We start from the raw sequence: 24,480 nt of genomic DNA, 5'->3' as shown, positions 1-24,480 counted from the left end.
CACCATATATCGTGAAATAAGATCATCAATCTGTAAGGAATATCTATGTTTTATTCCTGATAGAATCAAAGTACCCTAAGGTAATACAAATAATTTCCACTTCCACAAAAATATATATATATTTTTAAAGAGCAAAACAAATCCTTTACAATTGTGAAAATAAATATTCTGTGATTTAAAATAACTTGTTCCATTAGTAGCAAACCAGAGAGGTTTTTAAAATTTATTTTGATATAGTAAGACAAGAAATATTGTACTGGGAATTATGCAACTTGGTTTTGCTGTTTCTGTGAAATGCAGGCAGACTTCCAGGAGCACTCACAGGCAGCATTTGGCTTGGTGAGTTCCACAAGATGCAGAGTTGGGTTATCAATCTTTTCTGTGTTCTAAAAGAAAGCAAACTAAGATATACTAAAACACTGTAAGTCACAAGAACTGAAATATTTACCTGTGACATTGACCAGCACATCTTTCTTATAAAAGAAGGAGTATTTATTATATATTGTGACACAACAAACTACTTTGAAACTTCATGGTTTACATCATTTATTACCTCACAGCTTCTGTATGTGAGGAATCTGGGAGTAGCTTAGCTGGGTCCTATGCTTCGGGTCTCTCTCAAGCTGCAAAAAAGTTTTGGCTGGGGCTGCAGTCATCTCTAGACTCAACTGAGTCAGGCTGTACTTCCAAGCTCAGTCATATGGCTGTTGGCATGCCTCACGTCCTCAAGGGTTTTGTACTGAGGGTCCCAGGTCCTTGCTGGCTATTAGCCAGAAGCCATCATCAGTTCCTTGTCACCTGGACCCTTCCTAGGGCAACTCAGTACATGGTAACCTACTTCATCTGATCAAGCAAGTGAAAAGATCCAGAGAAAGAGTGTCTGCCAGCAGAAAGTCACAGTTTTTTATAGTCTCATCTTGGAAGTGACTTTTCATCACTTTTGCCATATTCTCTTCATTAGAAGCAAGTCACTAGATAAAGCCCACACTTAAAGGGGAGAGGTATCTCACAAGGATGTGACTGCCAGGTAGCAGGGGGCATTGCTAACCATCTTAGAGGATTCCTACCATAGAGAGCTATGCAAAAAATAAAATTGTCAAGTTACCTGGTGAGAATGGGATTGGACCAATGAGTATTATATAATTCAAATATTTTATAAGTTCAGGAATGTACGTATAGGTAGACCAGATGTCCACATCAGTCTTTGATGGAAACCTTATCCCTGGTTCATGTTTTAATGGGTATTTGCCAAAACTTGCCTGATCAACTCTGTTTGACAAACACTCAACTGATTCTCATATTCTTTCTTTAGATATGATAATTCTGTCAACACAGTTTCTTGTCTGTTTGATAATCTGTCTCTTTAATCTGTCTCTGCACATCTCTGAACTGATCCCTTATGTATTAGTTTTAGAGTTTAGTGCACAGAGAACTATCTTATTTAAGAGTTCTTGTATAGCATGTTAGTGTTCTCACCCACATGTGGTCTAAATACTTGATTCCATTGGATGAGATGTTAAGAAAAGCTATTCCCTACAAAAGTGCCATTTCTTTAGTTAAAAACAATTCTCATATTTACTGAAAACATTTGAGAGCTTTCATTGAAGTTTGACATTTGTTAAGTTTAGCACTAGACCAGAATTTTGGTTCAGCATTGTATAAATGTTAAATCAAGCTCTAGGTATTTAGAATTTTATTCATTCACAATTACTTCTCTAAACAAATATAATTTTATTAAAATTGCTGTATTAGTCATGCTATAAAAAATAGAGAAACATAAAAATGCTAAACTTTTAAAAGAAAAGTTCTGCCAAACTTAAAAGAAAATAACTAGGCTCTGATAAGAACTGCCCTTCTAATTGCCACCTTTGGTTTGTTCTCAAGAGATAACACATACATTTTTTCTGAAAACTCAATTTATTCACTGCAGATTTTGCTTGTTTCTTGCAGTTCTAAAGGATACAGATGCTTGATTTGAAAGATCCTTGTTTCTCTTCTCTGCAGTATCTTATTTTTATCAAATAAGTCATCACTTTTTTATGCTCCATTTTTATTAAGCTTAGTAGACAATTTTTCCATCATCACTAAGGTTCAGATATACCCTCAAATGATTTCCTTCCATCCCTGTGTCTTAGTCTTTGTTCTCCCAGAAATGAATAGAAGAATGGAGAAAGTAATAAGAGATTCCATTGTGCTTCTCTTTGCTGAAGTTGGGAGGTCTCACCTTCCAATCAGGACAAGGTAACCTAAGTGCAAAGTACCCCATTCTCACCTGATGGTACATTAGCCTCTCTGATGAATTCTCACATCTTACTAATGAATACTTGATTAGAACACACACAAAAAAATACTTTAGCATAGTAGACCTAGCAGCAATATAATTTTTCTTTGTTTTAGAAATAAAACAAAACTTTAACAATGTCTGCTTTTTGTTTTTGTTTCTCATAAACTTTTAAAAGATAACCTGTGCTTCAAACAGCTAAACAGAACAATATTTCTTTATACCAACAAGTGCACATTAGCATACACAGCCCTCACTAACTAACAAGTAATGCAGTTAGGTAGACTTCATAAACTTTACAATTGTAAATTTACCATTCAAACATAATGGACCAAGAGACCAGAAGCCAGCTTATATGCATACCCTCAGTCCACTAAGTTTCATGAATCTGAACCTGGTTTTTCTGAAGAACTCTATTAAGAAAATCACTAAGCATCATCTTACTATCTAATACTTGAATAGGACTTCTCAAAACCTTGCTCCTAAGCAGAAAACATATTTACCATGAGAATACTTCCCATATAATCAGTGAAAAAGTGTATGTGGATAGTGGACAGCGTAAACCTTCAACTAGTTATGAATAAATACCTGATATTGGTGATGTATTAAAATTTCATTTCACTTAGGCAAACTGTTTTATTTGTTAAATTTACATTTGAAAAAGTTGTACTTATAGAAAAGTTCAAAAATATTAAAACTCTTATAAGCATTTTACGATGATTCATTTATTGTTAATGTTTTGTTCCATGTGCTTTATAATTTTCTCTATCTGCGTAGTATTTTCTGAATTATTTGAGAGTGAGATGTATAAATCATGGTTCTTTACCTGTTATATTTACGCATACGTATTTCAAAGGGTACTTATTAAAAATAAGGATGTTCTCTCATACATAAACACAGCATATTTATCAGCCCAGTAAATATTTCATTGACACAGTACTTTTATTCAAACTGACATTGAAATTCTAATTTTGTCATTTGACCCAATCATGTCCTTTATAACATTTATAACCTTCCTGAATCCAAATTAGGATCACATTATATTAAGTTGTAATTTCCCTTTAGTCTTTTTGATCTTGTGCATTTTCTTGGCCTTTTAAAAAAATTGTAAAATTGACTTTTTTGAAACAAACAGTCTTAAGAGAATGTTTCTTATTTTGCATTTGATGTTTCCTCATGATTAGATCAGGTTGTGTATTCTAAGCCAGTATACTACCCAAGTGACGTTGTGTTCTTTTCAAGGTATAATATCCAAAGGTGCATAATATCCATCCCTCATTTTGTAATGTTACTTTGATAGTTCCTTCTGTATGTATTTATTGAGCACTTGCCAGGTTCCAGGCAATGTTCAAGGTGCTAGAAATACACAAAGTCATATGGTATGTTACCTACTCTTAAAGAGATTATAGCTAGACTTTAATCAATTTCTCTAAGATAGCAAAGCTGTACAAGTATTGGCATAGTGAAAACAACTTAGGAGAGGACAAGAGTTTGGATCCTATGACAAGTGTTGTAACAACACTTAGGTCCTAGTAATACAATGTATGGAATCCAAACCCTATCTGCATGAGTATAGGCTGATTGTTCACAACTAAAACATTTTGTCAGAGGGCTAATTTTTTAACATGAAGTATAGACTTGCCTGTTCCCTGTTGAATAGACAAGCAGTAGATAGTTGATGATGTTTTAAAAATCAAATTTGCTTGGTTGTAATCATGGAGATATGGTTTTAAGAACATTAAGTTCTTAAATAGATATCAGTTCATAGAACCACAGGGTCTAGATTTCTACCCCAATTGGGGAATATCCTTGAGTTACAGAATAAAAGATATTTAATACCCACTAAACCAAAATTATCTTAACCTTTGATAGTAAATTCCTCTTTGCCCACAGAGAGCATCAACATCATAGTTGAGCCTGAAGTTCAGGCAAAGGGACTCTTTAAGATACTGACAACAAGAATGTCACTTCTCAGGAGAGCTGAGATACTTTACACCGATCTAGCCATTTGGAAATTTTTTTTTTTTTTTTTTTTTTTTTTTTTTTTTGCGGTACGCGGGCCTCTCACTGTTGTGGCCTCTCCCGTTGCGGAGCACAGGCTCCGGACGCGCAGGCTCAGCGGCCATGGCTCACGGGCCCAGCCGCTCCGCAGCATATGGGATCCTCCCGGACCGGGGCACGAACACGCGTCCCCTGCATTGGCAGGTGGACTCTCAACCACTGCGCCACCAGGAAAGCCCTGGAAAATGTATTTTGCCCAGGGCTGGAGTTGGCGAAATAACTCCAAGCTGGCTAAGATTAACCATAGCCATCTGCATATCTTCAAATGCCTTCTCTCCACGTTCTTCAGCTCAGCTTTCATTACTGGTTTGTCTGTTTAGTTTCCAATTTTAAAAGAATGTGTGATTAGATCAGGCTGCCCAGTGATGATTCCTTCTAGCTTCCCAAGAACTAAAGTCTAGTTCCACCTGTTCCAATTTGTCAAATTGTCAAAGTTCAGGTCTCTCCCCTATTAGTGTGCTTACCTAGAGTCTAATACAAAGTTTCTTTTCATGTAAAGGACAGGGATTCACTTTCATTATTTTTGTCTAAAAATGTGGTTATCTTTTAACCTATATATCATAACTTTAGATAATCCTCTGTTCTCAGACATGTTTTAAACTAGACTATGTTCTCTCATGTACTTTCTTCTCTGAAGAAAACTGAAAAATATTTAAAAGCAGTTCTCAATTATAAAACTATTTTTGTTTGCAATATTAGCTGCAGTCAAGAGCTTTACTTCATACTAGCCTTGTAATAAACATATTATCTACTCTGATTTCAAATGAGCTGGGCCATGTTGGTCTACTGAGTAATCCATTATCTACTGCTTGTACTAGTATGTTTGGCTTGTATAGACAGAATAACTTGGTGTGCCTTCTTACACATAGTCCGTGCCCACTCTCTAGAATGGCACTGGGTGCTTATAGAGAAAGCATTCAAAAGGGATCTGGGATTCAGTCCTCTCTCACTTTGACCCAGCTCTGTGGGCCTCAGGTTCTGCAGCTATCACCCTGAAATACCTAAAATTCAAAATCTTTTGCAACTTTTTCAGTTTTTACTTTTTCATTATATTTGAACACAACCTTGGCTATAACTTCTGGAAATCACTGATACTGTTATTATCTGCATTTCATGAGAAGAAATGATATTTACCCAGTATTCTCTTGTAAAAGAGCTTGTGCTGAACATCAATCTCTCTTAAAATATTTCTCATGTTAAATGTAGACTTTGTGTCTCTGCTTCTTTGCCTCAGCAGTAGCAGAATGTTCTTACTCTAAATATAAAATTATAAAAAAAGCAAGAAACAATATTTTCTTTAATTAGCTTCTTCCTTTAGGGGTTTTAGAAGAAGGGTTATGACTTGACAAAGATCCTTCCCATCTGTTCCTGTTTGTTTGCTTTTATTTTGACTTCCTTTCGTTGTCTTATCAAATATCACATGAATCATTAACATTTGTTTTCATCACTTGTTTTGGTTTCCCTTACTTTTTATGATTAAGACATTCTGTTGAGAGAAGCTCAGGGTTACTATATTTCATATTGACCTAATATTATTTATGTAAATATTAAACTTTCTAGATGTATGATCTTATATGTTTGCCCTCTGTTATGTTCGTATTTTCCTCAGCTCTGGAGGGGTGAGATAAGGGCACATGCAACTGTTTTGTGAAAGCAGCAAACTTCATTAGATTACAGGTGTCTGGATATACGTTTTGAACAAATAGATGCCATTTTTAATAAAACTACTTTCTAACAGGAAATGTAATTTATTACGCCCTTTGTGCTAAAGGCAAGTAAAAGATCCTTGTGGATGTTTTTGCAAGGGAGTTCTATTCAAAACTGGAATATATACCTATTTGCCTACTGAGTAATACTTTTCAGTAACATACTCCCTTGTTAATGATTCCACTTAGTTTTCATGCAATGAAAGCATTGGATTTCTGGTGTCAAGTAATTTGAAATGATTCCAATTTGTATGCCATCTTCTAATATAAAATCTCATCATATATTGTGATTGTTATTGAACAAACATCATTAGTTTTTTAAAGTAAATGATAAAGCTATTCAATACTTTAGTTTTATATATGGAATAAAAGCTAAATTATATATCTGTCTATATGCATTAGATGTTACAAATAACTACACATAAGAGTAGCTGCAAAAACATTAAATCAGTGTATACGTATAACTGAATCACTTTGCTGTACACCTGAAACTAACACAACATTGTAAATCAGCTATATTCTAATATAAAATAAAAATTAAATTTAAAACAGAACAAACTTAATTCATGAACACAAAACAGAACTGGAAATTTTGTGACATTCTCCATTTCTCCCTCCTCATCCACAGCTAACAAATAACTGATAGAATCTTTATATTTAATGGTCTGAGCTGAAGATTTCAACTTTAATGTTAAAACCTGAGATTCATTTTTATCGAGAGTTTAAAATTTTTTCTTTAACTCATCTGTAGATCCAAATCTGCATAATAACAGTAAGCAGCATACAAAAATTCACACCTGCAATAAACTATTCAGTGACCTAGATACTTTCTTATACACCAAATTAGAGCTGTAAACATCAAATCACAATGAACTCTGGAACTATTAGGAATTTGTAATCTAAGTAGCTTCACTCAGTGCCTACTCCCACATGCTTTTAATTAGAAGAGACTTTTTAATTAAGTACTCCCATGCACAAAGTGTCACTTGATGATTTTTTTCATATCAACCTCCCTTACGAAAGCAAATAATCATTGTGTCAACGGAAGATATTTTCTCTGAAACCAAACTATAAGAATTTTAGTTCTGATTTCAAGTTGTTCAGTTGAGGCTCTGCATACTAAAAGAAAACCTCTGTTTTCTGAGAAAATGGTGAGGGACAGATTCACAAAGCAAGGAGGCTGATGGTACCAAGGTATCCAAGAGTCAGTCCCTTACCTCTGCAAATCAGAGACAGGGTATTTCCTCCAGTGATCTTGCAATTGCTTATTAGAGGAAGTAACAGAATAGATTTGGGTTCACACAAATATCTAATCACTGCACTTCCATTCACTAGCTCTTTGAAAATGTGCCAGATAACTTAACATTTTTGAGCCTTAATATCCTATTTGTAAAAGGCACTGAGAATACCTATTTTTTTGAGTTGTTGAGAAGTTTAGATTTAAAATCTATAAAGTGCCCTGAACACAATAGGTGCTCAGAAAATATTAGCTATACTGTTGGTAACCATTATTGCCTTTATTGCCAGTTTACTTGATCTTAAAAAAGTTCTCATCCGTTTGAGATATCAAGGAATGATTGTTTCATAAACACTGCTCAGCATCAGGAAAACATATTTTTCTGTGGCCAACAAATGCAGAAATAAAGACAATATAGGAAATGGTGAGTAGGTGTGAGATTATCTAGTTAGAAGGGAAGTATAATGCACAAAGGGCAGCCATTAAAACAAAACATGAATAAGCCTCTGAGTTTCCAGATGCAAACAACACACCTCTGAATAATGAAGTCTTAGCCATGAAAATACTCAGGGATTCCAATAATCTCCATCCTGCGCTTGTTTTTACAGGGCCTTCTCTAGGGCTCCATCACGTTGCCTGCTGTTTGAAGAGTTGGGGAAGGAAAGATTATTGGCACCATTGTTACATAACGTAAAAAAACATGGCACAGTTTGAATTATGGGCCCATGTATTCTTCCTAGCACCCTTGCCATTCAGCTTGCTGTCCGGTGGTTTGTTATCAGAAGCCTGAGTTAAACCTACAGTCCCATAACTCAGAAGCCTGCTGGTAGCTCTCTGGGTACATCCATATGTGGTTATTTGCTGCGGGTTGGCGGGCCAATATAACTTCTCTGGACCAACATAAAATTACTTTAAACCTTTTTTTTCTTACAGACTTTGAATTATCCATAAGTATGTTTTAATAAAGATGAGAAAATTATATGGTAGAATTGCCTTGAAAGTTAGGCTCCATAGACAAAGGGAGAGGGAGTTACTCTCTAGGGTCTGTCTATGCCTGGTATGTTTCTGTTTCCAGGTAATTCTAAGGCAGATAATCTCTGATGTGTAAGTATTATTTAATCATGGAAATGCCTTAACTATAGCAGTTTGGATCTATTTTATAGCTGGCATCTTTAATGCTTGATGCTTTTGTCCATCTGTTAGGAACATTAGTCAAAAATTTAAAGAGACATTTATTAAAAGTAGATTATTATAGTAGATCAAGTACTGAGCACATAAATACAATGTATATAATTTTTATAAACATGCTTTGTATATGATCTAAAGGATCTTATAAAATAATTATTCATGCTATAATTTTAATTACTATATTTTTATTTTAAAATTTAGTTTCAGACAGACTTTAAAATTTCTAACATGCTAAAGGGAATTATTTTTAATACATAAGCATAAGTAATTGATTTCTCTGAAAGTTTAACATTTGAGACTGCATTAAAACTTTTAAGGCAAGCATCATGGTGAAGCACTCTCCTTCTGATACTGATGGGAAAAGAAATATGGCTGCTGCTTTTGTGGGTCTCGCCATGTAAGAAGCTTCCCATACGTAACTTCAAAGTGAGACAAAGTGCTATGGAGTTAATTCTTAGGGTGCTTGTGTTGGAGAGTAAATAGGAGACTCTATATAGAGAAGTTTAATAGATGGGAGCAACAATGTAAGTGGGGAAGGAGGAGGTACTTATCTTGAGGCATTTAGAAGGAATAACAGGCCTGAATACTCCAAAGCAGTGCAGAGCTTGGTGTGCCATATGTAGAATGGCACACCATTCTATGAAAAGGAGAGCCAGGGTCACTGACTGAGGGAGAGGGGTAACATATAAGGTTAGAGAAGAAAGTCAGTAGCAAATTACATAGCACTTGGGTGAAGAATTTGGCTAGTGGACCTTTTAAAACAATGATTCATACTTAATGAATAATTTCTATATATCCATTCTTTGCTACTACATTCCTTCTACTTAATACGCTATAGACATCACAGAAGATTAGAAAACAATTTTTCAAAACTTTAATTTTTTTCTTTAACAACCTTTTTTTTTTTTTTCGGCCGTGCCCTGTGGCTTGTGGAATCTTAGTTCTGCGACCAGGGATCGAACCTGGGCCCCCAGCAGTGGAAGCGAGGAGTTCTAACCACTGGACCACCAGCAAATCCCATAATTTTTTTTTCATTAATGTACAAGATTCTTTAAAACTCCATAGAATGAAATGTTAATCTTGAGAAAATAATTTCTTTTCCACAAGTATTTTGAAGGACTTCACTGAATAAAATTTAAATTTAGGGGAAATTGAGAATGTTTCTCTCTGCCCGTCTAATCCTAGGAAACGTTGTCTATTTAAAAAAAAAAATAAGAATGAGAATGATATCCTCAACTTAAGTAAATACATGATAGAAATATTGAGATAATTGGAAGGAGAGAGAAGTAAGGATAAATTAAATAAGGACTAAAAATTAGAAAATTTTGGTTAAAAGCATCAGTGTTCTACCTCTTTGGTTATTTCTATGACTAAATTTTAAAACAATTTAGTTGCTTTTCTTAATAAAACATTAAGATCAAAATTATCTTTTAATAGGTCCAGTTTTTAGCCACATGATACTAAGAATATGAAAGAAAAGTTTCAGTTTATTTTTATAATATTAGTTTATTAGGTTTATTTATCTACTTTGTATAAATCACATGAAAGCTATATCTGATTTATTCATTCATTCGTTCATTCAAACACATTTTATTGAACATATACTGGGTGCTTAGACTGTATTAATAAGCCAAACAGCATTCCATAACATCCTGGAAGTAATAGTCCAACTGTACAAACGACGCTAAGCTAAAACATGTTGTAGGAATATAAAACTTAGGCACACCAATATTTCTGTGAAGTAGAAAAATAGTTTAACATTGGTTTTAAGCTCCTTACTAATTACTGTATCTACCACAGATTATGTATAAGCACTCAATTAGCTTATCGTTGAAGGTGAAATCTGCAAATATTTAGACTCTCTATTTCCTAAATTTACTGTAGGCTATTTCTATTTCCTTATGCTTTAATTCTTGAAGCTATCAGACATTTTGCAAACATTTACATTACAATATACATTTAAAAAAATTTTGGAAAACTTTACTTTTCTGATTACCTTCTACTGTAGATATTAAAACGTGAAATTTAAACAGATTTTGTACAAATATTTCCAAGGTTTAGACCACACCACAAAGTGGACAGTTGGGAGAGTGTTACATTTGGGAAACAGGCTTATGTTTTGTTTTGTTTGTCCTCTGGATTTTTAATTCCTTATTTTTGCTTCATTCAAGTGGGTTTATTGAAGATTTGATTTACTTTTCTTTTTCACATAGCTGTGTGTTTCTCAATAGGTAAAAGCTGAGTAATATATTAATATTTAATTGTTCATTTAATCTCACTTCAAGGTGGAAAGGCTATAGTTCATTGATATTGATGAAATAACCCAAGTGGCTTTCACATAAATAGCAACAAATGTGCACAACTGTTACATTACACGGTATATTTAACAACACCTCTAAGAAGTAAGATGGGAGCTCAGTCTTTCCTGATGGAGATATATCTGAGTGCATTCAAAGAAAATTTGGTTCTGCAAGCTTGGAGGAAGTAATTGTCATTCAACAGAAATCAACTAGTTTTGCATATCAGTAAAACACATACACACACTCTTATCTATTTTCTGAGTGCTCTGTACTGATATCAAATATATATTTATGAGAACTAGAAACGTTGTATTCTTTTCAGTCACTTCAGTTCAATGTAACTATGAAATTAACTTTGAGAATATGTGAAAAATGTTACTTCCTACATAAGTGAAGGTAGAATAAAACCCACAAATTTTATATCAGGCTATGTAGTTTTTATATTCACATTTGTCCCCCAGATGTCATATAAGTAATTATTTTTTGTTGTTCATTTTTAGATGGAAGACTGTATTTGAAAACTACTGTCATGTACTGAATCTTTCCTGTTGAAGAAGTCCATGTTATAGTAAAGAACTTTGCAGTCAGACATTCGTCATTGGAAAGTTTGGGAAAAAAATAAAGTCCTTTTAAGGGAACTTCCTCAATTTTGTGTATTAATGTTCTTTAAAAGTTTAAGTATTCTACAAAAAAAAAAAAAGTTTCCTTCATTGATTTTCACCTGTGGTTCATACCAGAGACCTGAGAATGTTTGTAAATGTACAAGTATCAAACTTCTTTCAGTTAATAATTGCAACTTTGCTGCTGGACACTTGTATATGGAGTCAAAGGCAGGTCTCAATAAGACCTAGCTTTGTTTTTTTAATGGAATGAACCATTTTCCTCTTCTGAAAATTCTGTATCTGAGCACATCAAGAGACGCTTGTAGCACTGGTCACCCAGACTTACAGAATTATGTCCTCCAGAAACCAGCAAGAACACTTGGAAATGAACTTGTAGGGGACAGAGAGGATTCCTAAAAAGTCAATAAATCAAAGAGTAATATTCTGTTACATTCTATTTTAAACTCTTTAATTGTGGGTTTTCTCCTGAAGATTTTTGTTCATGTACTTTCCAAAAGACCAACAAATGGATATTGACAACAACCCTGTGAAATAACATTTTGCATACCTGAAAAGAAGCATTGGAGATAAGCCAAAAAGTTTCACCGAAGGTCTTTTTTCCTTAAAAATATATAAACGTAACATGTTTTCATTCCAAACTGGTAGTGATATATAGAATTTAAAATGATCATTATGCTTCTTCTTCAAACTGTTGGTCACATGTACAGTATATAAACATAAAACATACAAGGAAGGTATTATGTATGCAGTAGTATACTAGAGTTTAGGAAAATGAAAATTTTAGAAAATACGTTTTGTCACCCTGTTGGTCAGAGAGACACCTTTCTGGTTTTAACGCATGCAGGCATGTAAATATTTGTCTGGAGTCACAGTATTAATGAATGAGATCTTAAGCATCTGGTGACATCAGAACTCTGTGTCAGCCACTTTTATTTGTATATTGAACCCTAGTTAGTGCCCCAAACTGCACTATTGAGAATGGACTGTGGCTGAACAGTAAATCAAAACACCAGAAATATTTTTATATGTTAATGTCATATTATGTTAATGTTGCTGAAAGACAAAACCTAACAAACCCTTGATCCTTGATGTATCAGTCCAATACCATGTAGCGCTGAGTGATAAAGTTAAAATGTGTTGTGCTTCCCACCCTGGTCAGAGGGAAGGGTGCCTACGTGTTATTTTCACTGTCTTTTTGAAAGTTACAGTATGTGTTTTCACTTTTGTGCAGATAACTGGAAGTCAAGCTACGAACAGTGCTTATTACATGCTGAAGTTACCTTCTCTTTGTTTTTACATATTTGGAGTTACACCTTTAAAGACTGATACGTGAATCAGTATAGTTGCTGGACATTTTATGATTTTGCTGTCATCTTACAATTTTATGATCATAACATTATTTATTACCATAAATAGCAAAATCTTAAATGACCAAGAAAACTAGCTTAAAAATGTTTAAAGATAGTTCTCATTGGGTATTAATGATTTGAAAAGAAATTAACATTATAGATACACTGGCACTAAGCTTCTATAGTTTTTTAGGTCTTCCTTGCAATACTGGAACATATTTCTTTTGTGTAGCTCGCTATTAACCAGCTAAGACCATTTTTAATGCAATAAAAAGGTTATATATACAGTTCCTATTTTTAGCTTGCTTAAAAGGGAGCAATATTTTTATTTAAAACACTGTTAGTAAATGCTTTGTAGAAACTTGGTTTTCTAAGCATAGTTCTTCCATAACCTTCTTTTGTTATTTGAGCACAAGAGATTCTATTCCTTGTTGTATGTATCTCTTGTTTTTCCCTGTATGCAGTCTTTAAAGGATTACAACACTTAAAACAGAGGAACTTGTGGCAAGCTTTTGAATCATACATTTTTTGAAAGTTTTTTTAAAAGCCTACAACTTCCATAAGTAGTAAAATCAGCCATTGCTCCGCTTCTTGCATAGAGTCACCTGTTAAGTAGGTTAAATAGTTTTAAAATACATACTTTCCAGACCTTTGAGAATGTTTTAGTGTTTGGTTTGCTATAAAAGGAAATTTTAGCAAGGATTAAAGAAAAAAGCTATCAGCTATATGCTATGAGAGAATCTTACTAACATGTTGTAAATATTGCAAGTCATGAAATGTTATTTTAAGTCTGTAACTTAAGTTTTTTTCCCCTTTATTAGTTATACAGGTTGGTTTAAAATTTGTTTTTTGGTTTAAACAAGTAAAATTGTGCCCATTTTATGGTTTCCATGCTTTTGTAATCCTAAAATTATTAATGTTTGGTTGTTCTGTATTATAACCACATTTGCGCTCTATGCAAGCCCTTGGAACAGAACATACTCATCTTCATGTAGGACCTATGAAAATTGTCTATTTTTATCTATATATTTAAAGTTTTCTAAAAATGATAAAAGGTTATTACGAATTTTGTTGTACAAAATCTGTACAAAAATCTGTTTTTACATCATAATGCAAGAATTGGAAATTTTTCTATGGTAGCCTAGTTCTTGAGCCTGGTTTCAATGTGAGAACCACGTTTACTGTTATTGTATTTAATTTTCTTTTTCTTTTCAACAATCTCCTAATAAAACTGTCTGAAATCTCCCTGTGACTTTATTTACAGTTCTTCTTTATTAAATTTTGTGAAATGCATAGCATTGAAGGAATATTCACTTTCTAATGGGAAGCATCTCAAAACAACATAAGTCAGCTCTTTACAATATGAAGGGAACAATGCTCAATGATTTTATTTAACATGCAACTGCTTCTATCTCTAATATGAATCACTGTGGTGAAAAACATCATAAAAGCACACTCTGTAGTTATTGTTTAAGAAGCAGATTTTCCATATTTTGTTTCTTGCCAGCTAAGCAAACTGCCCACATATACATGATTTATTTATGTACATTTCTCAGTTTATGAAGCTGTTATTTGTACCTTTTTCCTTTATATTCTTATATTCCCCTGATTCTTATTTCACAAAGCTTTGTGCTGAATAATGTAAAGTAGACATGTTGATGGAACAAAATATATTATTCCCATATCTATAAGAGTGTAGATTTGTAACTCTAACTCAGTGTTTTGCTTTCAGTCTCTATCATTGGAAAAAAATGCCTTTAGAAACTTTGCAATTCCTATAGCCTTTAATAATATATAAACGTTTTTATCAATCCACAATGCAGCACTCAAAGAAATACTGGGTTACTATCTCTGTGAATACTCTAAACATTCCCAAAAGAATGGAAAATGAATTTTTTTCTGTCTAAAGAGATTATTTCAATGAATTAACAAATTATGATTTATCCCTAATAAAACCTCAAATGTTTATATGACCATTACAAACACATTTTTGTCTTCTGTCCTCATATGTTTTTGTCAGTTAAGACTTGTACTAGAACATCATACAGCCTCTGGATGTTAGTGGCATTTGGTGATGATTTAAGGTTTCTCCCCATGTGTTTTTATTGGCATTAGCAAATTTACAATATGACAAAAGTTATTTATTACTAGAGAAGAGTAAATTATAAATAAAAGTTACATGGATTGCATTTTGACATATGAGAAGTAGGGATGTTAATAGAATTAAAATATTATTGTAAATGACATTGTAAATATATCACTTTTCCTCATGTGTAGGCTTGGTGCTAACATTTATCTTTCATATGTACAACTGGTATATAAAAGCTGAACCAAACCTCATTTATTCCTTTAAACAGATTCATTAATAAAGCCTCTGTTCTGCACAAAGCACTGTGCTAAATGTTGTAATGAATGAAAACATAGCTGTTTTCCCAGAGGAGCTTATAATTTTGTTGGAATAGGAAGTCTTACTTTCAGCAAGAGAAGATTCAGTCAGCATCTTCTAGGCTGTCATGGATATAGAGCTAGTATTAAGAGGGCATGGGCTTAGACGCCTTCCTACTAAGTGGTAACAATCTGGTGACCCATTTTGTACCTTCACCTTCTAGCGACTAATATAAGACAGTTTGGGGGTCAGACAATTCTGTAGAGATTGAGAAAGGGGATGAATACATTTTCTTTTCATGTTATTTTTCATGTATTTCAGTCACATCACTCTTCTTACCAAGGCTCACAAACTTTGTTTTAAATAAGTAGTCTGTTTGCAAAAATCATCAACAAACAGTAAATTCCTAATATTCAGATTATTGAGTATAGAGGTACAATATTCAATTCTTATCATCCAGCATCTATGTGGCTAGGGCAAGTAATGGCCTAAAATGATTCAAACACAGAGCATAAATTCCTAAATGCCAAATGAGTGTGTTAGGTAATGAGTGACATTTGTAGTGGCAGCATCATTTACATTTATAGGTTAATGAGCTAGAGATTTTGGCTTGAAATATTGCATCTGTTAGGACTCCTTTGGTTGGCTGTAACAAAACGAATTCCTGCAAGTCTAAAGAGCAAAAGGAATTGGTTAGGACGACAGAGGGATGCACATGGGACCTCAAGCCAGGATTGCAACCAACCCCCAGGGACCAGGGCTCCTCTTCAACTTCCATCTTTCTGCTCCTCTCAGTGACTCTGCTTCTTTCTCCTCTCATTGCTGACATATGTTCCTCTTGATTCCTCTATTATTCAGGAGCATACGACCACACCCACCGAAGTGAACCAATCATTTTTTCTCTCTTGTCTTAAGTCAGAATCCCTGAGTTCTAATTGTCTGGTGTCAGAGCACATGGCAGTAAGGTAGCTTGGCACTACAAATAGATGGATCTGAGGAATTTTAGAAACTACTGTGTCCAATTAAATTTGAATCTCTGGGGATTGGGGCTGTGGCATCGGGATATTTAAGTTCCTAGGGTGATTCTAATGAGCAGCTGAAGTTGAGGACCACTGTCTGGGAGGATGGCAAGTATTACATAGAAAATGACTAGTGGGCCTTCTGTTGTGGGGTAAGGGGGGTAGTTGGAGTGAGTGGGGGCCATTGTGAGCTATGCAGACACTATAAAGGACAACTAATAGTTCTTTAAAATCATAAAAATTACATAAAATCTATACAATAATTCATATATTTTAAAAAAGTAATTCTAGCATTGTGAATCTAATTCTGAATTGAATATGAATCTACAAACCTCCCAATCACGTTTAATAGAAGTCACATTATTTTTTCTAGATAAAATTATTGATTAATATGACCTTAGAACTAACTACACAGGGAGGTAAAAATTCTATTTCAATCATTACTGAAGCTTATTCCCTCTGAATGACCTCAGTCCAAACATTTTTCACAGTCCATACCATTTGGGGAGAACCCCTTGAGTTTTCATGCCTAGAATCTAGTTTTCGAGAAGCTGTCCTAAGCCCTTCCCTTTGGAGAGACTCCAGGTTTGTGGGAGAAAAAATTGACACAGTGTGGTGTAATTCTCAATGTGGAGGAGAGGAATATTTAAGACAATTAATTTGTAATTGGGAAATTACATGTGAAAGGAGGTAATGTTTCTATGCTTTATTTGAACTGGTAAAATGTCAATCAACACAAGTAGACTTGTGATAAGTTTTGCATACAGAACGTAATACCTGGAGCAACCATTGAAAGTGCTGTTATCAATATATATGCTCTACAAGAATACAGGTAAATCAAAATAGAATTCAACACTGTAGCAAGATTAGTGCCCAGATAAAAAGTAAATATATTAGGGTAATTCATCAAGAACTTTAAGATAACTTTGCTAGTAGTTTCCACCTCTCTTAGGCACTTTGGCTGCTCTTTCAACAATGCTAATTGTGTGCCAAACTTTGTCTACTACTACAGATTAAGATAAGTTGGTTGATACATCTCTAGCACAATGCATCTCTATTTTCTACTTACTGGGTGTACTCACATCCAATAATATATTTCAAACTGATTTTTTTTAATGTAGAAACTGAAATGGTAACTATTAAGTTGTTAACATTTGTTTTTAATTTTTTAATTTAATTTTTATTTTATATTGGAATATAGTTGGTTTACAATGTTGTGTTAGTTTCAGGTATACAGAAAAGTGATTCAGTTATACATATACATATATCCATTCTTTTTCAGATCCTTTTTCCATTTAGGTTATTACAGAACATTGAGTAGAGTTCCCTGTGCTATACAGTAGGTCCTTGTTGATTATCTATTTTATATATACAGTAGTGTGTATATGTTAATCCCAAGCTCCTAATTTATCCCTCCCCTACCAACATTTGTATTTTAGAAATCCCATTGTTAACTTCTACCTATACCTCGAGTGTGGGGAGCTGATGTTGATACCAGTCAGTTCTTTTTTACTAACTCATTTTTTTAGATTTACAAAGGAAAAGAGTCTCCCATTGAGATGGATCTTTTTTTTAAGTCCATCTGGTTGTTACGTGCCTCTGTTCATTTATGATGAATGTCTTTTGGCTCCTTCCATTAATAAATTTTGATGCTTCTTAGTATATGCTTTACATGCTTTGCTTTCACTTTTCCTGCAGATAGATACTATGAGATAATAGGTACACAACAGGGTCTATGAAAATGGGAAAGTTCTTGGAAAATGAAGTTCCCAGCAATGTCAACAGAACTGGTCAAGAATGGAGAATCAGATCAAGGAACCAACAGGCAAATCATCTAACAGAACAATGTAGTTTTAGGGGAGAACAGTCAAGATGGGGGTGGTAGAAAATTCTTAATTGACTAACATAAATGATGCTTTAGCATCAAGATTTGACAAGTATTTAAAGCTATCTCTAGGTTTTGGGGACACCACCTCATCCCTGGGGAAGTTTTCACCTGCAGTTGCCTCAGTGTAGCCAAATGTACATCTATTTTGGTAGGTTACTTAGGAGTCCTCTTTTATCTGCTGAGTATTCAGTGTTAGGCCCAGGGGTCTTCTGCTCATTCTTGCATCTGTACCACATGTATCCACAGTAAGCACTTAGGTATTCTTTACCCCAACAAACACCTCTAATGTTGGAGCATTGTTCCAAATGCAGCCAACCCTCCTTGTACCTTTGTCAGAAGAGTGAGCCAGACACACATTTCTACCAGGTGAAATTCTAGCCTGAGATAGACACTGGTCCTCTGTGTCCAATAACCTCAGATCCTCCGAGTGGTCCTCTTGAGGTGTCTTTAGATTTTAGATGAGAGACAGACACCTGTCACCTCCTATGGGTGATTGGAGGGGATTGGACCTAGAAAAAGCCACAGCCCTCAACAACAACAATCTGTTTACCTCAATTCTTTACCCCGTATCTTTCATCTCTTTTACAGTCTGTAGGTGTATGGACAGCTGAGGCCACAAAAGTAGTTTTCAGATAGCTATTTGCAAGCTCTGCATGATGACCTTGCATCTTACCTTGGAAGGTGGTATCCATTTTATTCATTTATTGATTAATTTATCAAAAATTACCTTTAATATTTTGGAGATAATTATAGACTCAATGCAGTTATAAGAAATAATAAAGAGGCATCCCATATACACTTCACACATTTTCTTCAAGGATAACATTTTGCATAAATATAGTATAGTGTCAAAACCGGGAAATAAACATTGATATCACCTACCAACTTTATTCAGATTCCATCAGATTTACATGCACTCATTTGTGTGTGTGTTAAATATGTTTAGTTCTGTACAATCTTATCACAAGTGTAGATTCCTATGAGTGCCACCACAGTCCAGATACAGAATATTTCCATCACAGGGATCCCTCATGCTACCTTGTTATAGCTACAATCATTAATGTCTCTCCCTACCTTTCTGTATAAGTTAGGGTTCTCCAGAGAAACATAAACAATAGTGTAAATGCACACACATATAGGAAGGTACATGCTACCAGGCTCTGTAGAGTATGTAGGTCCTTCAAATGCCCCCACCCCTATTCCTCCAGTGGACCCTGTAGCCTGTAGAGAGGGAGTAGGTGAAATTCCCTCTGATGCCTGGTATATATTTGGGTCTAAGCCACCCACATGGATTGCAGCTGCTATTCAGCCCAACACATACCATGTGGTTGGAAAAAAGAAGGAATTGCAGCAGCCAGTGGGCTGAACTCAGAGAGGTTTGATTGGTGATCAGTCCAGCCCAGGATATTGACCCTTTGCATTAACAGTTAGGCTGTTCTAAAGGGATTAACTTTTTGACTTGGACAATGAGAAACTGAGGGGTGGATGATCATGAATAAGCACTGTGGGGTCAAAATATGTGGAAAGATGGTTGGGTTATCTTGCAAGAGACTGAGACAGTCCTCACTGTTTCAACCCACTAGTTCATCCCAGCCCTAAGCTGTGTATGGACCCTACCAACTTATACTTCAGTAAATACAACAGGTTAGGTACATAGACAATCAGCCAGCACAGTGCCTGGTTACAATGGTGTATTGTCAAGGATGCTGGATTGCCCTTGAAATACACTGACCTTGTTAATGCAGTAACAGAATGTCCTGTATATTCTATTTAATGCCCAAGGCAACTGCCAAATGAGTCTGGCACCACCCACCAGAGTTCCCAACTGGTGAGAAATTGGAAAATTGATTATATTGGCCCCCTCCCTCTGAGTGAGTGCTCTAAATATGCCCTGGCTTGTATGGATGCTATATCTGGCCTAACCCAAGCTTTGCTCTGTTGTTGGGCAAACCAGGCTGCCACCATCACGGAATCAGAGAAACTGAGTACCATGTACCAATACCCTGGTGGAATCGACAGTGATCGTGGGTCACATATTAAAGGTCATGCTGTGCAAAACTGGGCAAAAGAACATGACATTGAATGGAGGCTCCATCTCTCCCATAATCTGAAAGCAGCAGGGTTGGTAGAAAGGAAGAATGGAATATCAAAGCAGCAGCTTAAATGACTAACAGGTAAAACTACCTTGGCCAGTGGACTAAGGTATTATCCCCCGCTTTAATACATTTAAATGAGCAACTAGTAGGGCCTACTGCTCCATATGCCAGACTGGGGACCCCTGTTGAGACACCCAACACTATAAAGTTATGGAAGTCATGGGAAACAACCATTGCCCCTTTTCTCACAGTAGATCAACACACTATGCTGCTGAGAACACCATGTCCCATCATGCCTTGGGAAAGGTATTATCTACTGGAATTTGTAATGGGACAGCCCATTGGGATGGATGAGTTACTATGCACCCCTGTTTAAGGGGTTATGACTCAGTCTCCACTGGGTTCTTGTTGTCTAGCTACAAGCTGATGCTGTTGAAACTCACTACACCTGGAATAGAACACTCACCATTGAAAGAGGGAAGAAGGTGGGGGTCTTGGTCTGGCATATCCCACCCCCAGTCCATCTCCTTACACCTGACAGTGCTGCCTACCTCCACCAACGTGTGTAATATGCACAAACAAGTCATGTTCCTAAAGTGCCAGCTCCCTCTCCTCGAGGACAGGTGGACATGCTCTGTTTCCCACTGGTATGATTACTTGGCAATCATCTTTATTCCCTCCACTGGCCTGGAGGACATTATAACTGTTACTAAATCCACCCAGCAAACCTTGAATGAGAACCAGCAAAGCCTGTCCTTACTGAACACCGAAATGTCTCTAATGAGAAAAGCTGCCCTCCAAAACTGAATGGCCTTGGACATTATCACTGCCTCACAAAGAGGCACTTGTGCCAGTATCCAAACAGATTGTCGTGTGTCCAGACCTGAGGAGTCTGCTCATGTATCGTCTTTATTAAATCAAATGAGGGTGAAAGTGAATTTCCTGAATGATCCAACCCCCAGTCTAGGGGACTTAGTAGATCAGTGGTTTTATCATGAGGCTCTTGGTGGGAAAAATTGTTACTCATTTTGCACGTACCTATATTTGCATGTGCCTATATTGTTGCTGTGCAATCTGCCACCAATGCAGCCAGAGAGCTGCCAAATGTGCCACCTCCATTCTAATAAAACCCCTTGCTGACTGTTCAGGGCACATTGCAGGAAAGGGAACATGTGAGATTGTATGGGCCAGTCACAAGGGGCAGAGTTTTGAAGGAGGTTATTGAGAAGACGTGACCCCTAGTTGACCCTTGAGCTGGACCCAGGCAATTCGAATGCTTCTTACCCAGCCTCCTGTTCTTGGAATGTATGTTCTGCCCACCATTTCCACACAGCCTTGAAAAAGTAATATGTTGTTGAGACCATCTGGACTGTTTACAGCGCTGAACCTGGTTAAGGCCTCTATATAACTGTTAAGATTCTAGTAGGTGGGTGCAAAGACCTACTTGTCTTGTAGCCACCCAAGGCAAGCATAGTAAGTAAGTTCCCTTGTTTCTCAAAACTGATACCTACCAATCTGGAGTTGTTTGCCTTTTTCCTTAGTCTCTTCTTGCCCTTCGTGTACAGGGACCAGTTTCAGATTATACCTGGGGAATTCCCGAGGTTTCAAACAAACATTTATTTTTTAGTAGTTGTAAAATATCTTTATTTCATACTCTTCTTTAAAAAAAAAGTATTTTTATTTAGTGTATAATTTTAGGTTCTCAGTAATTTTATCTTAGCAATTTCTATTTTACATTGACTTCTGGCATCCACTGATATTTTGAAAAGGTAGTTTGAATATTATTCTTTGTAGGGAATTTGTCTTTTCTCTCTGGATGTTTTTAATAATTTTTATTTGTCTTTGGTGCTTTGCAGCTTGAATATAATGTGTATAAGTACAAACATTTTTATTTATTATATTTGGGAACTGACGTCTCCCCCAATAATTGAGGAGGTGTTTTTCTTTAATTTTGAAATTTCTAAGCTGTTACCTCTCCAGATAATGTTTCTGTTTTTTGTACTTTTTGCAACTTTCTGGAATCCTAATTTAGTTCTAAGTTAGACTTTTCTATTAACTTCTAGGTTTCTTAACCTTCATACACATATGCTGTTTCTTTAACTCTGCTTCAGATTTATCTTTCAATCTACTAAGTATACAGTTTGTTATTTAACACTTGCATATAATTTTTAATAGCAATTATTTTATTTTTCTTTTTAGAAATTCTATTTGTTTTTTTTCAAACCTTCTTAGTCATTCTTGATAGTCCCTCTTTATGTGTTTGGTTCTTTCATTTCTTTATGTATTGTGATATACATGTATAATATCACACTTTTATTCTGTTTCTAATAATTCAATATCATATTACTGAGGTCTGATTTTGCATTCATTGCATTTCTGATTCTCTCTAAAGCCTTATCTTAATATTTTTTTAAAAAATTTGGTTTGAATTCACGTTTATTAAAACTTTGTGGGAATCCTTTAAAATCTGGTTTAAGAATGTAGTACTCCATGGAGAAATTTTATTTCCTTTTGCTAAGTGCCTAGGAACACTTTACTTTAAATTTAAATTAACTTAAAGTTCCTAACTTGTAACCACTTAGTTCACAGAGTTAGTGTAAATCTGAGTAATCATTTCGAAAGACAGGAGGGTGAGTCTAATTCTCCTGAAGTCTCAAATGAGAATTTCCTTCTCTACCCAGAGCCACAGCTGATACAAATCTTTTTCCTACATCTGTCTTGGGTGTTTTCTACTTGAACCTTTTCACTGAGAGTATACTCATTTGAGTTCTAACTTCATGGGAAGTTCCCCAGTCTGACTTTATTTCCTGCCCCTCATAATCATGATGATTGTAGCTGAAGCTCTGTCACCATGGATTTATAGATGGCTCAGATAAACAAAGGCTTTTGCTCTTGGCCACTTCCCTGAAGGTCTTCTCTTTTATTCTGGCCTCAGAGTGATACCCTCATGTTTTAAATATTTAATCCAGCATTTGCTGGTTTTGTTTTTGTAACAGGGATGTTTCAGTGTGTTGGACTGTTATCAGAAGTTAATACTTACTACATAAAACTTAATTTTCAGACTCCTAAAATACAACTTATATTTAATACAAACATTAATCAATCAATTAACAGCAGTTAAACATTCATATATTATTCTATCATTATAAGGAATTAATGCTATGTGTAAAATTCTTAGTGTAACTTCAGGAATACAATAAATGCTGAAAAATGTCAATTATTATTATTAGAATAACACACAATATGAAAGACACAATTTTGGACCTCAGGGAGCATATATGCTGTAATAAAATAAAACGTTAAGATATAAATATTATATGTTGATTGCAATTCTAGAAAAATAATGAATATATATAGTTTTAATATGTACATTTTCACATGAAAAATATTTATTTGACATAATATATACATATATAAACTCTTAAGAAAACCTTCTCCTTTATGATTTTTCAGGATTATCCATTTTTGAAAATGAACACATTACTTTTTTTCCATCAGCAAGTTACTAGAGTTTGTTGATACTTTTTGAGAATTTACAACTATATTTTGCTTTTATCCTTGATTAAGTCAAGTTTCTGCCAAGCATGATGCAGCTCAACATTTCATTTTTTTCCTCCCTCTTCCTCCCTTCCTCCCTCCCTCCCTGCCAACCTTCCTTCCTTCCTTCCTGCCTGCCTCTCTTTCTTTCTTTTTCTTTCTTTCTTTCTTTCTTTCTTTCTTTCTTTCTTTCTTTCTTTCTTTCTTTCTTTCTTTCTACAGAATTTAGAAACAGTAGATAACTTACCTACTATCTTTTTATGTATGTTACAAAAGTAGTTTTTTATTTCTTACTTATTGGTCTCTGTATTGTTATTGCTGTATATTGTATCACAACCTATGCTATAAATCACAACAACTACACTGTTATTATTTTTGTTAAAGCAGTCAACTACATTTTAAGGTTATTTAAATAATGAAAAAGAAATCTAATATTTACTTACAGAGTTATCATTTCCTATGAGCTTCATTCTTTTGGCAAACCGTTTTTTAAATCCAGTATCATTTCTCTTATGCCTGAAGGACTTCTTTTTACATTTCTTTTAGTGTGAGTTTGCTGGTGATGAATTTTTTCAATTTTGTATGTCTCAAAAGCCTCTGCTTTCATTTTTGAAGGAAATTTCCATAAGTATAAAATTCTAGATTGACAGTTTTTTTTTAAGTACTTTGATTTTACTGCTGTATTGTCTTTTCATTTACATTGTTTTTGACAAGAAATCTGTGCTCTTCCTTATCTTTATTCCACTGTAATGTGTCTTTTTCCTTTCTGTATGCTTTTAAAATGTTCTCTTTATTACATGTTATGTGCA

The 24,480-nt window shown here is 34.8% G+C and overlaps 1 protein-coding gene across 1 annotated transcript in view; it reads left to right on the top strand.

Moving 5' to 3' along the window:
* The window catches only part of DACH1 (dachshund family transcription factor 1), a 415,227-nt gene extending 401,237 nt beyond the window's left edge, over nt 1–13,990 (top strand). The window contains exon 11 of the mRNA XM_060129262.1: nt 11,274–13,990. Coding sequence (XP_059985245.1) covers nt 11,274–11,311 — 38 coding nt within the window. The 3' untranslated portion in view covers nt 11,312–13,990. The remainder of the gene's footprint in view (nt 1–11,273) is intronic.
* The last annotated feature ends 10,490 nt before the right edge of the window (nt 13,991–24,480 follow it).

The sequence above is a fragment of the Lagenorhynchus albirostris genome, chromosome 18, assembly GCF_949774975.1.
Source record: "Lagenorhynchus albirostris chromosome 18, mLagAlb1.1, whole genome shotgun sequence".
Lineage (NCBI taxonomy): Eukaryota > Metazoa > Chordata > Mammalia > Artiodactyla > Delphinidae > Lagenorhynchus > Lagenorhynchus albirostris.
This window is presented reverse-complemented; position numbering and strand designations above follow the sequence as displayed.